This window comes from Pinus tabuliformis, chromosome 6 (genome assembly GCF_031772625.1).
Source record: "Pinus tabuliformis cultivar Carrire ecotype Pingquan chromosome 6, CPIR1, whole genome shotgun sequence".
In the NCBI taxonomy this organism is placed as follows: domain Eukaryota; kingdom Viridiplantae; phylum Streptophyta; class Pinopsida; order Pinales; family Pinaceae; genus Pinus; species Pinus tabuliformis.
In genome coordinates this window covers 1,771,832,530-1,771,848,763 of record NC_142292.1, presented here as the reverse complement: position 1 = coordinate 1,771,848,763, position 16,234 = coordinate 1,771,832,530, and the positions used below count along the sequence as shown (strand labels likewise).

The 16,234-nt window shown below is 36.6% G+C and overlaps 1 protein-coding gene across 1 annotated transcript; it reads right to left on the bottom strand.

The window, feature by feature from the left end:
• Positions 1 to 8,206: 8,206 nt before the first annotated feature.
• On the bottom strand, positions 8,207 to 12,222 carry LOC149266051 (uncharacterized). Its single transcript, XM_089406973.1, has 4 exons — positions 12,211 to 12,222; positions 10,726 to 11,850; positions 10,266 to 10,616; positions 8,207 to 10,155 (listed from the first exon to the last, which is right to left on the bottom strand). The coding sequence occupies exons 1-4, from the start codon at positions 12,220 to 12,222 to the stop codon at positions 8,458 to 8,460; spliced, it is 3,186 nt and encodes a 1,061-aa protein (XP_089263099.1). The 3' UTR covers positions 8,207 to 8,457.
• Positions 12,223 to 16,234: the final 4,012 nt, after the last annotated feature.

Genomic DNA, 16,234 nt, shown 5'->3' with positions numbered 1-16,234 from the left:
TTATTGATGCTCCATCACTTTGAAAAATTACAATATGCAGAGGAAATTACATTCAAAAATCAACCCTTAATACTTCAAACAATGAAGTATTTATACAAAAATAATTACAAAAACGTTGTAAAAAACGACAGTGTATTATTAGCCTAATTCTAAACAATAAGATTTATCTCTAACAGAAAAATAGGCCACGTAGACAACTGCATGGATAGGTGGCTCTACTTTGGTGGGTTTGGTTGCTGAATCAACCCAAAAATGTGTTGCGTTGATGTGATGGTTGTTGTGTTGGCTGGTGTGCTGGTTGTTGTCTTACTACATCCAAATTACCTTTTTAATCTAGTAAATCGCAAAGTTCTTCCCATCTCTTTTCATCGGGTATGGTTAATTTAATTACCCTAGGGTAAATTTCATCAACCTCTCTGTATTTTGAAAAAGTTGGCTTCACTGTAAAAACATTTTTTACCTCATTCTATATGTAGAAGTCATTTGCTATGGTTTCTAAAAATGCTTTTGTTGTCATACTGCCCTTTATCCCACTGAACTTGACACTGCTTCTGGCCATTTCTTTCATTTTCAAGACATAGTCTTCCTGAGTGATTAATTTGTCATTTATCACATAAATGTTGGGCAACCCTTTTTGGATTAATGCTTCAATTGTGTTGTAGAACCTGTTTACTCCCAGCTCTAATGTTTCACATCTTTCCTCCAATTGATAATGAGGTTCCTTTTGGTCAAAACTTTCTTGACTTCTAAAATAGTGGCATATTTGTCACTAATTCCTAATTCTACAAATTCATATTTTAACATAGAATTTAGGAATTTGATAATGTTGGAGGCTTCTGTGGGCATTTCTCCAAGCTTCTTCCTTCCTTGAACAATGGTTTCTATGGCTTTTTCTATCAATTCTTTTTGTTCAAAGATGATTTGGATAGATGTCCAAATCTCATTCATAAAGTCCAAAATACCCATCCAAATGGTTTCCTTGGCTTGGGCCAAGGTCTGACCAATTGAGATATCCCTTTCTACCTTTTGCAACTTCTCCAATAGTCTCTATGATTTCTTCACTTTAGTAAGATGATAAGCTTCAGCTTTGGCTTTCTGTACTTCTAAAGCTTTGAGATTCCCCTGAAAATCCTTGATCTCTTTTGACTGGATTGACATGTTCTCTAGTGTCTTTGTTACCTATTCAACACTTGTAGTATGAGTGGAAGAATTAGCTGTAGTGGTTGTTCCTGTTGTTAGAAGATGAGAAATGGGTATGGCATCCAGGGGAACAATGGCCATATTTTAACTCTATTCTTTCTCCTTTACCATCTTCTCCATTTCTGTCTCCATCTGTCTAATCTATATGTTCTTCTCTATAATCAGCTTCATCATGTCAACATTTTGTGCCTCATTTTGTTCAATGTCCTTGGTTAAGGGATCCTCTGTGGCAGGAAGCTTAAGCTAATTTCTCAATGGTGCAATGCCCAAATTCTTATTCTTGATAATCTCCTCTGCAACATTGACATCTTTAGGATCATATCCTATATTTACCACCAAGTCTTCCAAAGACTTGATCCTATTATCCTTTGTTAAGGAGGATACCTTCTCCATTTTCAACTGAGACTGAACATTGGCAAATGAAACCTGCAATTTGGACAATGACATAACCGTGTTAGTTAATGTAGAAGATATCATCTCACCAGTCTTCTTATACATATCCATTTGATCAATGGGATGGACATCTTCGGTACTGAACTCAAATGTAGTACTCTTGTAGTCTACTGATCATTTTGGATGTGGAGTTTGGGCCTCAAGGAAGGCCATATGCATCTTCCCATGCTATGTGTAAAAAACTGATAAGAACTTACTCTGTGAGCTGGAGGTCTGTTTCCAAAACTGATTATAAGTACTGTTTTTAAGAATCTCATTCTCAAGATTAATCTCTCTGTACCTATCAAAAATTGTCTTTTCCTCCTCTCCTTGGACATTCTGTGAATCTAGCTTTGTTTCCTCCTAACCTTGTGATGATGAAGGTCTATTAGAAAATGTTACAAATTTGTTGCTTGTAGGTGGTGAGTCTGTAATTATGATGGAAACCTGCTCTTCTGTCTCTTTGTCCACATCTGTCCTTGGAGTCGATTTTTTCCTTTTCCTGTAACTGATCCTGAACTCTTTGGCCTTACTTCTAGTTGTTGATGACGATCTCTCATCTCTTTGTCTTTTACTTGTTTTCTCCTGAGGAGTGGGAGTCTATAAACTTGAAGTGGAAAAGAGTTGTTCTTCAGCTTCCTGCAAGGTATTCTCGGCCCATTCCAACTTATTTGCATACTTTTATATCTCAGGCCTTGAGGTATGGATGTAGGGAGTACTTTTATTTGCTACTCTAAGCTTTGAAATAATACCACAAGGGTCATAAGACCATGTAAAACTCAGGTTGAACTTCATCTCTTTAATAATTTTGTTTGCTTCTTCACTTGTTGTCCTAGTATTACATAGAAATGGGCCCACCTCTGTCTTTATGCAGAACTTGATTTCTTTGTAGTCACCACAAAATGAATGTCATTGAAATTTAACATTTGTTTGATGTATTCCAGGGAAAAAAATCTCCTGGGGAGGTATTTGGGGAGTTTGTATGGTGCTAATTTGCAACCATAAACTCTGATTTCTATATAGTTTTGGTATAAATACCGATCTCTAGTCTCTCCTTGATCTGTTAGATGCAAAATTCTTTTGATATCTTCACTAATTCCGGGTTGTCTACAACTGTTAAGGATGTTCATGGTTGGGTGAACAAATTCCACAATAAACTACTTGTAAGAGAATTCCTGCTGCTCTGTCATGACCAATGAGATCCAAAAAATCATTGGCTACTGGTATCCTGCATCATCAAGCTTCTTCATGGCAAAATTGAACTTATCTGCTTGATAATAAAGGAAAATGTAAATTAAAATGGAGGTGTAATTAAAAACCTGTTCTGTGGGAAATTTTAGAAATTGCTGATGAATGCTATCAGCCGAGAATTGACTGAAATTGAATACAATGGATGGTTTACTATCTGTGGAAAATATGGAGAGGAAACCTAAAATGGGCTCATCTACCCATTGATTAGAAAAATAACCCAAAATGTATGAGATTATGGATATAATTTGTTTAACTTGATAAGGGAAGATAGAGGAAGGGTATTGAGGATTCTTCTTAGGTAACTAGGCATTTTTAGGTAAGAACATCTCAAAGATTTTGGCTTCGGTAGTGAAATCTAGCTTCTGATAAAGCCGGGTGAGGGCTTCTAAGGAGAAATGAGCATTATTTTCCACAGGGGGAGCTAGCATTATTTGGTTTATAGACTGGGCAGTAATGGGAAAGAGAATGTCACCAAATGGGACCATGATAGCTCTTTGGGTAGGGACATAACATGCCTGACATTTTCTAGTGAATTCAGGGGCTTGGAAGGTCAGAGCGAAGATATAATGGGGAAGGTTTGACTCCCAGAGTCCAATTTCATCAGTCTGGTCTGCATGCTTGTCTTTCAGCCAACAATATAGCTCTAAGAACTCGTAGTCACACTGGGTTTCATTAACCCGATAATCCATATCGGCTAAAGGGATGTGATCTAAATCTATGGAGGCATGGATTAATGGATTAATAGGTTCATATTGGGTTTTCCTCTTTGGAGGCATGATTGTATCAAATGTAAAATAACAGTAAGAGGAATGATGGCTTACTGAGAATCAGCTCAAGTTGAATGAATTGTTAGGGGAATAGAAACAAAATGTTGACAATTTGGATCAGGTTCAGTTCGAGGAAATACTCTGAAAATGGTTGTTGTTTAAAAGTTGTCAATTAAAGAGAATAAGCAGTGAAAGGGAGAGAGGAGATGCTTCCAAAGATTTGTAAAGGCTGAGAAGTGAAATATATACGAGGTGGCAGGGGACTGTTAAATTTGAATAGTTACCCGCGAATTGTGAATTTAATGTTGAACGGTTATTTTTGTCGGGAGACCATTTAAATGGATAAGGGCTAGGTGACATGGCGGGAGGTGAGTGACAGAAACGTCGTGGTGGGGACACAGTAAAGAGGACAAGGGGAAGGCGGTTTCGGAGGGGGTATAAAGTGGTAAGAAGTATCAGCCCGGGGAGGGGGGGTGCGAAATGCGAAGAGGGTGCCACGTAGGGATGGGGCCGAGTGGGAGAAACAACTTTTTCGGACCCCCCCTGGGTGGTAAAGGCAAGATGGAGAGAGGGGACCTAAGAACCATATGGACCGTGGATCATGAGGGGGAGAGAATCTTGATGCTCGAAAAGCGCTGTCCTTTAAAAAAATACGACAAAGAAGGCTTTGTCGACATGCGCCTTTGATTTTATATTTTGGACTTAGGACAAATGTTAGGAATAAAGACATGTAAAAAACACTTTATTCCATCCTACTCCTTTGCCTTTTTTCATTATCATTAAAACTTAGGATATAAATGGCATAGACATATATTTATAAAAACAACTATTTTACCTCCCCTTAACTAAACTAACATTTATTCTTCTAAGGGGTGCATTTGGACTAGCAAACCCACATTATTTTCTTTTATAAAAAAAGAAATTTATAAAAAAAGAAAAACTATCCAAATCCTATCACTTATTTCTCCTATTGATTCATATTAAACAATTGAATCAATGTCATTTTATACCTAACTATTGATTTACCAAGATTATACTGTTTGGAAAATATTTATTCTCTAACCTAATTTATAGAAATTTAAACAAGTTTAACCATGATTACACTGTATGATTAAACAAATAGCTAGTCATTGTGGCATTTTGAACAAGTTGCACACAACCTTTATTTAGTAATGATGAAGAAAACTAACTATCAGTAGTGGCATTTAGACTTGCAACACTTTCAATATTATTTCTTTTTGTTATTGTTTTAATGGGGTTCAATTTTTCATTCTTTTTCAATATTTTTGTTTTTCCTCTTTTTACTTATGCCCACTTTTCATTTTTTATTCTATTTTTCTTTTATTTGGAAATCATTGGAGGATTGACAATTATTTATGGTATAAGACTCAGATAAAATACTCAAATACCTTGAGATCCTTTAAATTATAGGACCCGAAGGGATGCTCTCAACAAATTGACAAATATGCTAGAATAAACTAAATCCTAAAACAATTAATTTAGACTTCTAGAACATTAGGATTAGGAGATTAATAGACTGACCCTTCCCTTAGTACTCCCTTGATGAGAATACAATGCTTGAGGATGGTTCAAACGTCTATTCTCCATACTTCCCCACAGGGAAAAATCTATGCTTGTGGAAGGATTGATCAAACCTTCAACATAGTCCCCTTCAACAATGAATACTATTCCTCAAAAGAAGTTGGTTGATAGTTACATTGGGATCCTTTATGACATGATACCATGCACAAGGTTGGGTTGGTCATCCCCTCCTTACAGTCTCCCCCAATGAAATGACTAAGGCTTTAAAAAGGGCCAATTGACCCTTTCTCTCGTGCTCCCTCGTGATGTAAATACTATGATCAAGAACAAGTTGGTTGATCCTTCCTTGAGTTCCCCTTTAGTGTATATTATGCATCAAAAAAGGTTTGATGATCATTCCTTCAAATTTTCTATGACATCAGTATTATGCTTAATGGTCAATGCAATCTTCCCTTGGGTCTCCCTCAATGACAATACTGAATTTGAGGAAGAGTTAGTTGAACACCCTTAGTACCCCCACATAGTGAAAATATTATGGTCAAGGACCTAGGATATTGGTTAAAAAGAGGATCATACCCTAAACAACCCTTCCCTATGAGCCCTTATATTACAATATTATTCCTAACAAAGGGTTATTAGCTAACATATCCCCATTCATTGTCATGATGGAAATATTATGCGTGAGGAAGGCTTGATCAACCCATCTAGTGGATATCCTATGACATGAATACCATCCTTGAGAAAAGTTTAGTCAACCCTTCTTTATGTTTCCCCTTCATCAAAATAATATGATGAATCTTTCTGATAAGTACTCAAGGATGCACTTGAAATTTGAGTAAATTATAAAGGGATATGTTGAAAATATGATTTTAAAAAAACTTTCTTTTTCTTTAAAATTTCATCTCTTATTTTATTATTTAAATTGTTATTTTATTATTTTTAATGGGAGACCCATTTTAGACATCAAAATTCCCTTAATTGAAGACAATAGTTCCCATGTGATAGAAGTATAAGTTCAGAAAAAAAGAAGAGAACATATCCATATAATAGATTTGGAAACCTAAAAAATATAGAACAGATCCCTTATGACAGCTAAGGAAGCTAGCTTTGATATCAACTAATACAAAAATAATTAGTTTAAATGGTTAAAAAACAAAGAAATCATTATTAATTTTTTAATAATTCATCAATTTACATATGAAATCACAATCTTTATGTCTCCTCTATTATTATTAGTTCCTATCAATGGCCAAGGCTATACCAATCAATTTGATCATTAGTTTGAGTTAGTTATATAAATATTTACCTATTTGTTAATTTATAATATCAGATAAATATATTTTTATTTTTATTTTTGTAATATATTCAACTTTTATGTTTATATAAAAAATTTATTGGATAAAAGTCAAAAAATAAAAAACAATAAAATTCAAAGAGGAAAAACAATGCCCATAGAACTTTGAATTGAAAGTGAATGAGTGTATTGTTAGGGCACTCCATGTTCAAAAAAAAAAAATTAACAACACTATCTATTCACATGAACTTGATTTTGAGTGGATTTAAATCTCTTTTTATTTTAAAAATATACAATTTAATCCCTCTTTTTAATAATTATAATTGAATAATTACCTTTAAACAAAATGTAATTAATCATATTGAATATTCATCATGTTTTTTCTAACTTAACTAAGAACTACACTAACATACGCCCCCCCCTTTAAACAAAATGTAATTAATCATATTGAATATTCATCATGTTTTTCTAACTTAACTAAGAACTACACTAACATACATATAAATCAATATTCAATCTTAACAATAATTTTACTTCTTTACTTCATTTGCTCTTTATTTCTACACCAATATATTACATTTGCCAATTTAGCTTAACATTTATATCTAAAATAACATAGACATGTTATAAGGCTCAATTCCATATTAGAATATTAATCTGAAAAACTTGTTTATTCAATGCATAATATGATCATTACTTTTCACAAACAAAGATTATTTCAAATGCTTTCATTTCCAAAAGGCATCCTATTTGTGTTTCTAGCCATGAAAATGTATGGAAATAGAACTCATTTTTTTTATATAAATTTTATATATTGTAAATAAAATTATGGAAATATAACTCATTTATTTATTTTTAATTAAATTTTATATATTGTAAATTAAATTATGTTTAATATAATTTTTTTAATGTTAAAAAAAGGAAGTAAAAGAGATATTAAAATTTAATGAAAGAATTATTTTTGAATATTTTGAATTGAATTGAAAATAAATGAAATATTATTAGAGAAAAAATAAAATAAAAATTGCAATTTTTATTAAAATTGAGTTAAAAGTTTTCATCAAAATTTATTTATTTTAATAATTTTTAACTTTTTCATTTGATGTCTATGTGATCAAGTGTTTTGCTAAAACACTTCTTAATATAATGTCATAGATGTAGTCCTGCCAAATTACAAAAAAATTAACTTATTTCATTTGATAACATTAAATTGCAAAAGTCCTGCCAAATTACAAAAAAATTAACTTATTGCAAAAGTCCCGCCAAATTACAAAAAAATTAACTTATTTCATTTGATAACATTAAATTGCAAAATACTATTTTTATGAGTTTTATAGCTTATTTCTTAAAAAGTGAGTTTTATAGCTTACTTATGTCTTAAAAAATGGCTCCACATTGATAATAAAATTAGTTACAAACCAACTTAAATGATTAACTAATAATATTAATAAAACCTTTGTCTAAAACTAATCAACTTATTAATGAGAAAATAATTTTCAATTAAAAAATAAACTAGTTTCTTATGCTTAAACTAATGCTCATTTACATTATCATTAATAAATAAATATTTTTGAATTAAAAAATAAACTATTTTCATTTTTTAAATTTAACATGAGCACCGGCTTACTTATATAATGTTTTTTCAAGAAAGAAAATAAAATTTTAAAATAAAAATAATTTTATGTAAAGATTTGGTTATTAAAATATGTTTCTCTTTTAAAATAACACCTCTCACCAAAACAGAATTTGACAACCACGAAGTGTTCGAATGGTTGGAGTTTTGAAGTTTTGCCATCTATCTATCTAATATCAACAATGTGTCTTCCACGCCATCTAACAACTAAATTAAATGAACCCAATACTAACCCACTTACTACCAACCAAGACCAACGTCACCAAAACAAACAGAGAAATGCAATAAGCCTTAACATAAAAATATTAAAATATACATACTTTCCCATGCTCTTAATTTCACATGCTCTTCATTCTTTTTCCTGTTTTTCTATCCCCCTCGCACTCTCTCGCTCCACAAATAGCGGACCACAGCCTCTTCATTTTGCTTTCTTTTACATATCTGAAATCTTCCTTCAATCGTTGGCGCAACTGCTCCACTACTCTCCCGCGCCACTGCAGTTTGGGACAGTACCTTACATCAAGTACTTCCAAGGACATTAAATGTTCCACACCTCGCAGCTCTTCTATCTCAGCGCATTCTTCAACATGTAAATATTCAAGCTTTCTGAAGTGCTCCAACCCTTGCATGCACTTGAACTTGGGACATCGACTAACCCACAAAGCCCATAAATTTTCCAAAGCTGGCAACTCTTCTATCTCGGCGAGATCACCAACATTTAGCATGCCAAGCTTTGTGAGGTGTTCCAACCCTTGTATGGTCTTCAGTTTACTACATCCAGAGACCCGCAACCACCACAAAGATGTCAGATGTTCCAGAGATGGCAACACTTCTATCTCATCACAATCACTAACCTCTAGTATTCCAAGCTTTGGGAGGTGTTCCAAAGCTTGTATGCTCTTGAGTTTGCTACATCCACTCACATACAAGATCTCCAAAGATGATGTCCACGTTTCAAGACTGGTGAGCTCCTTTACATTTTCACAATCATAGATACCACAAAGCCTTCCTATCTGCCTCAATTCCTTACAGTCAGACAAGAAAAGTGTCTGAAGGTTTCGGCAAACTCCTTCAGGAAAGCTTACCTCCCTTATCTGTACTCTAACCAGTTCAAATTCCCGGAGCCTCTCCAAACCAAAGATACATTTGCCATTGTAGTCGTCCAATTCATTCAACGCTGCTACTGTTTCTCTTTCTCGTTCTGCTGTTTTAAATGGAAGTTCGCCCAATGGACAATCTTCTATGAGAAAGTATTCGAGATTGTTTAGCAGGAGAACATCCTGTGGTAACTTTTGTATCCCACAAGAAACCAAACTCAACCGTCCAAAAGTATCCGGCAAGCATTTCAATCGCGGGCAATTGCTCACCCGCAAATCCTTCAAGCTATTGAGGGAACCGAGGGAAGATGGCAGCACTTCCAACAAACGGTCCCCTAAATGGAGTACCTCCAAGTTGCATAGGTCACCGATACCGCTTGGCAATTCTTTTAACTCAGCATCCACTAAATATATTTCTTCCAAGAACCGTTGATGTGCGACCTGGGGAGGCAATTCTTTCACCTCGGAACAACATGAAAGATCCAAGAATTCCAGCGTGGTAATATTTCCAAGTGTCTCTTTGGAAATGGTCACATTCCTACATTCCTTCAAAGAGAGACGTTTGAGTCGAGTCAAATTCCCAAAAGAATTTGGCAGCATCGCCAGGCGGGAACAATAAGACAAATCAATGGACTGGAGGTTTGGTAGCTTTCCGATGGAATCAGGCAGCATCTCCAAACTGGTAGCATAAGACAAATCGATGTGCTGAAGATTTGTTAGCTTTCCCAGGCAATCAGGCAACGATCTCATTCTTGTGAAATGTCTTAAAACCAAGTATGTCAAAGAGTGCATATAACAAAATTCCTCTCGCAAAGTTTTGAGTTGGACAGTCCCATCATAATCCACAACAATCTTTTCAAGGTACTTCAGTTGTCCAATCGACTTTGGAAAATCTGAAAAGGGAGCGTAGATGTTTAACTCTCGCAACTCGAGAGGCGGCTGCAATGTCCACATTTCCACTGTAAGAAAGATTTCGAGATGATTCTCATCTACAAACTGAGATTGAAATCGAAATAAAAGAATAAGTATAAACACGCAAAATTGCGTACCTGAGATTCCTGTTGCCACAAGGTCTTCAATCTGCTTCCTCTCACTTCTAAAACTCTTAAATGTTCCAGGGGAACCCAAGAAGGCAGGGAAGAATAGGGGCATTTATACCAGCGGAGCCATATGAGATGTGGTGACCGCACCCTCCTCAATATAGCTTCTACATAATAATCTTCACTTGCAAGAATTCGCAAACCATGATAACGGTCTGTATTGAACAGTGCCCGCTTACAGTTTTCCAACAGCTCCTGACTACGCCTTCTGTACCATGACATTTCTGAACGGACACCGAATCGATAATCGAAACCGTCTAGACGATGAACCGTCGAAATCCCGCGAACTTCGGTTGCGACCTATTCAATCATAAAAATAAAAGATAGATAGTATCCAGGGCACAGATCTTGCGTTGAACAAAACAACTTTAAAAATTTTGAACCAAAGAGGAATGTTTGAATCACTTACAGACCACGACGATTCTTCAAATAACTTATCAACATTGTTATTGTTGGTGGCGTCACACCAAAGACGATGGGGCATTGATCTTTCCGCAGCAGTGTATCTTCCCATATCTCTAACCTGATCATGCATTTTTATCCGCTTTCCGCTGTCCAGTTCCAGAAGACACTTGCTCTCTAAATTTGAAATCCCCACCGCTCCCCATATCCTTTTTGCTGTATCCATATCTTCTCCTATAGAAAAGCAGGCCATATCTAAGAATATTTGCTGGTACTCTTGGTCGAGTGAATTATAACTAATTTTGAGCGTTTCCCGTATGTCCGCGGGTGGTATCTTGTGAAAATCATTCAATAGCTCTTTCCAATATGTGTCATCTCTTCCACAAAGAAGAGCCCCAGTAACTTTCAATGACAACGGCAATCCATCACAGGCCCTTACAAACCGTTCCACCAGATGTATAAATCGTGGTGGTGGATGTGGCTGATTGAAGGCATATGAGCAGAACAACTCTTGGGAGTTTGCTCTATTCATCCCGGTGAGTTTATAAATTGATGAATCTGCTATTTCTGAACATAGGAGAGCATGCTTGTCCCGAGAGGTAACTATTATCAAGCTATTGGAACTAAGAACATCCCTAATTGGTAAGAATGCATCCAATTGATCGGCCTTCTCTACATTATCTAAAACTATCATTGCATTACAACAAGCTAGGTAACGTTTAAGGATTATCACACCTTGGTCCACAATCTCAATTTTAATATCCCTGTGTGTCAAGTCCTTAATGAGCTTCATTTGCAAATCAACCAGAGCTTTTCTAGCTGCAGTTTCGCCAACATCAGATAAAAAAGAGGATCCATCGTACTCAGAGCACCTACGGTTGAAGATCTGTTTCGCCAAAGTGGTTTTCCCAATACCACTAACACCTATAATTCCCACAACCCTGGCCTGGACGTCACGCTCCTGCCCCTGCTGCGTTAGCACTGTACTTTCAAAGTGTTGTAGCTTATCATCCAATCCAGTTGGATATTTAGCCACAAAAAGCGGTGTTTTTGGAAGTTTTTTCAGTAGGCTTTGAAGAACTTTGTCCAGAAGCTCCGCCTCGTTCCTGGATGAATAACCAATGAGAAATGCCTAGGTAAGTGTCAAGTACCAAGCAGGACTTCTAAATTTCTGTATCCATATGGGATAATTCCTATTTTCCGCTTGTGAGTGGCGAGTAAGAAAATCATGAACGTTTCAAATCATTCCAGAGGTCCTTTTGAAGTTTTATTCTTTATATCTACCAAACAGGTACATCGATCGTGCAGGAGTAAGTGGAGAGATTCCATACAGTTCAGAAAGCTACAAAATTTGACAAAGCTATGGGCATCTGATAATCTATTCACATGAGGAATACCAGATTTCATTCAAAACTGGAAGGACCACATTGAACTTTGGGTTTCATTCAACTTAGTTCTCAATGCTAACAACATGCAAAATGTCTCTGCTTACCCTTGTAACCATTGCTGAAACATAAGAGGCAACACACAATTCCCCCGATTCAAATGGATTGAATTCAAACTACATCAGGGAGGAAACACACAATTCCCCTGATTCAAATGGATTGAATTCAAACTACGTCAAGGAGGAAACACACAATTCCCCTGATTCAAATGGATTGAATTCAAACTACGTCAAGGAGGAAACACACAATTCCCCTGATTCAAATGGATTGAATTCAAACTACAGCAAGAGAATGGAAAGGAGATAGAGTAGGGAAAAAGTAAACAAGAACATACATCAAGAGACACCATATTTACCCGGGAGAAACCCAATTTAAGAAAATCCCTGCAGAGAAATGGACTCGCTTTCCAATCAGCTTGTCCAGGAAATGGACTCGCTTGATGGGTATTTTTCTTTCTTTAAATGGGGAAAATACCAAAAACCAAATATTCAAACACACAGAGGCAGTGCTCTGTTTTTACTTTACTCCAGGATCTTTTGTGCACAGGAAGACTCAAAAATTTCACAGAGAAAACAGAGTAATTCACCACCATTAAAACTTTCTATTCATTAAAAATTGATACAAAGATTTACCACTGTAAAATCCATTTTATATTCACTGCTGTGAAAAATAACTTACTGCTGTAACAAACGTTTACATGAGCTTACTGCTGTAAAAACAAAATTCACACAGGCTTACAAAATTTCACGCTCCACCATTTCCTTTATGCAAAACCACACATGGTTTTTGCTATTCCTCTGTTTTACAATTCCTTACAAAACATTACCAATTACATTTGTGCACAGCTGTGCATTCACCCTCTGGTTCTTCACATTTTTCACACTGCTGTGTATGAAATACAACACATGGTTTTCGCTTCACCACTCTAATTTTACTCTACTGTGTACTCACACTAAAACCTCCCGTGTGCCATACATAAAAACACAAGTCAACACAGTAATAAATTACATCACCTATCCCATATAGAATTTATGTAATAAGTACATTCGCCCATACCTTCTCATAAAAAAAACTTACCAACTCTATGTAAAACTTTAATATTCTACCTACCACTATGACATTTCATCAAGACGTATGGTCAATCAAAACTTAGATTTACTCCACGCAACATTTAATATTTGCCGTCGGGTGAATTTCAAACATTATGTGATTTGGTTTTGGGAAGCCAACGGGTCCACTCCATCGCATCGCAACTTTACTCATGTCAAAGACTTCAACTCTATGACATTGCCGATAGCGATGTGCCGATGCGATATCGGCGATCGCTCATCGCAAACACAAGAGCTTCCACATAACTCCTTCACTTTGACTTTGCCGATGCGATATCGATGTTCGCTTATCGCAAAACACAAAGGCTCCTTTATAATGCCTTCACTTCATTTTGCCGATATGCCGACTTGCCGATATGCGATATCGGCCATTTCATTTCGACTTTGCCGATACGCCCGGATTATTGTCCTTAGGCTACCGCATGCCTCAGCTGTCGCACAGTTTGAAATTATACTTTCAACACTCCCCTTTAATTTCAACTGTCGGGCATTCAATCATACCCAAACACTTCCTCAAAAATTCGAAGCTTTTCTGATCCAATGGCTTTGTCAGGATGTCTGCGACCTGTTCCTGAGTGCTGCAATGTTGCAAACTGATTTCTCCATTGCTTACCAATTCTCTGATATAATGAAACCTTGTATCGATGTGCTTCGTTCGTTTGTGAAACACTGAATTCTTTGACAATGCAATAGCTGAGCTATTGTCACAAAAGATGACTGTCGCTTTTGCCTGCTCTTGGCCTAAGCTTCTCAACATTCTTCTCATCCACACTGCTTGACATGCTGCTGCTGTAGCTGCCACATATTCAGCCTCTGCTGTAGACAATGCTACAATGGACTGCTTCTTGGAAGCCCATGAAATGGCTCCTGAACCCATACGAAAAACATAACCAGAAGTGCTCTTCCGATCATCTACACTTCCAGCCCAATCGCTATCAGTGTATCCAACTAAATCTGAATGTTCTGAGGCATGATATAAAATTCCAAACATTTTGGTACCTTTGACATACCTCAAAATTCTCTTTGCTGCCTGCCAATGTGCCTCCTTTGGCCTCTCCATGAACCTGGAAATTAAACTAACAGCATACATTAAATCAGGCCTAGTTGCTGTTAAATACATAAGGCTGCCCACAATGCTTTTATACAAGCTAGGATCAAAGTCCTTGCTGCTGTCCTCTTTGCTGAGCTTTAATCCCATCACTGTGGGAGTGATTGCTGCCTTGCATTCTTCCATCTTAAATCTGCTCAAAACTTGATTTACATATCTTGCTTGAGACATAAAAATTCCTTTTTCATTTTGCTCTACTTCTATGCCTAAGAAGTATCTCAACAAACCCATGTCAGTGATTTCAAATTCATCCTTCATGACTGATTTAAAATTCTCAATAAGATAAATATCATTTCCAGTGAAAATAACATCATCTACATACAAGACAACAATTAAAATTTTACCATCCTTTTCCTTGATGTAGACTGTGGGTTCTCCTTCACATTTGTCAAATTCATTATCTAATAGATATGAATCTATCCTGCTGTACCATGCTCTTGGCGCTTGCTTCAGCCCATAAAGAGCTTTCTTCAATTTGCACACTTTGTGCTCTTCACCTTTCTTCTCATATCTGAGAGGCTGTTCCACATAGACCTCTTCCATTAACACTCCATTTAGGAATGCTGATTTCACATCCATTTGGTAGACTTTCCATTTGTTTTGTGCTGCTATGGACAGCACTGCTCTCACGGTTTCCATCCTTGCAACCGGTGCGAAAGTCTCCTCATAATCTCTCCCATACTGCTGCTTGTACCCTTTGACAACCAGCCTTGCCTTGTGCCTTTCAATCTTACCTTCAGCATTGCTCTTGGTCTTGTAGACCCATTTCACACCAATGACTTCTTTGCCTTTTGGTAACTCAACCAAATCCCATGTTTTGTTTCTCTCTATGGCATTAATTTCCTCATCCATAGCTTCTATCCATTTCCTATCTTTGATTGCATCCTCGAAATGAATAAGATCATCAACATGACAATACAAGGCAAATAAGGAATTCATTCCTTCTTCATAAATATCACTTAGATTTCTAAACTTCTTACCTCGTTCACTTGGTGTGCAAGTGCTTGAAGATGCACTTGAATTTCCTCCTTGTGGTGTGCTTGGAGAGGCACTTTCATTGATCCTCAATGGTGTACCCTGCTGTCCTTGTGTTGGCGCTGCTGTTTGGGGATGTACTTCAGCCACTTCCTCTTCATCTTCATCATGAGACAAACAGCTCTTGACATTCACTGTTTTCTCTATGCTTCCATCCCAAGCTTCTTCCTCAATGAATTGAACATCCCTGCTTACAAAGAACTTCTTGGTAGATGGAATGTACAGCCTGTAGGCTTTGGATTCATCACTGTATCCAATGAAGATGCATTTCTCCCCTTTGCTGTCCAACTTCCTCCTTAGCTTATCTGGTATGTGTGCATAGGCCACACACCCAAAAACTCTCATGTGGGTGACTCCTTGCTTTCTCCCACTCCATGCCTCTTCCGGCACCTTGTTCATGACTGCTTTTGTAGGACACCTGTTTAATATATAAACTGCACAATGTACAGCTTCAGCCCAATACTCATTCGGCAAATGCTTTGCCTTCAGCATGCTCCTCGCCATATCCATGATGGTCCTGTTCTTCCTTTCAGCAACTCCATTTTGCTGCGGAGTGTACCGAGTTGTAAACTGTTTATGAATTCCATTTTCTCTACAGAATCTTAGGAATTCCTTGGAGATATACTCACCTCCTCTATCAGTTCTCAATACTTTTATGTGCAGCCCGCTTTGGTTCTCCACAAGTGCTTTGAAATTTTGGAATTTCTCAAACACTTCACTTTTGTTTTTAAGGAAATATATCCAAGTCTTTCTTGTACAGTCATCAATGAATGTCAAGAAATATAGGCTGCCAGCTAATGATGGAGCTTGCATTGGTCC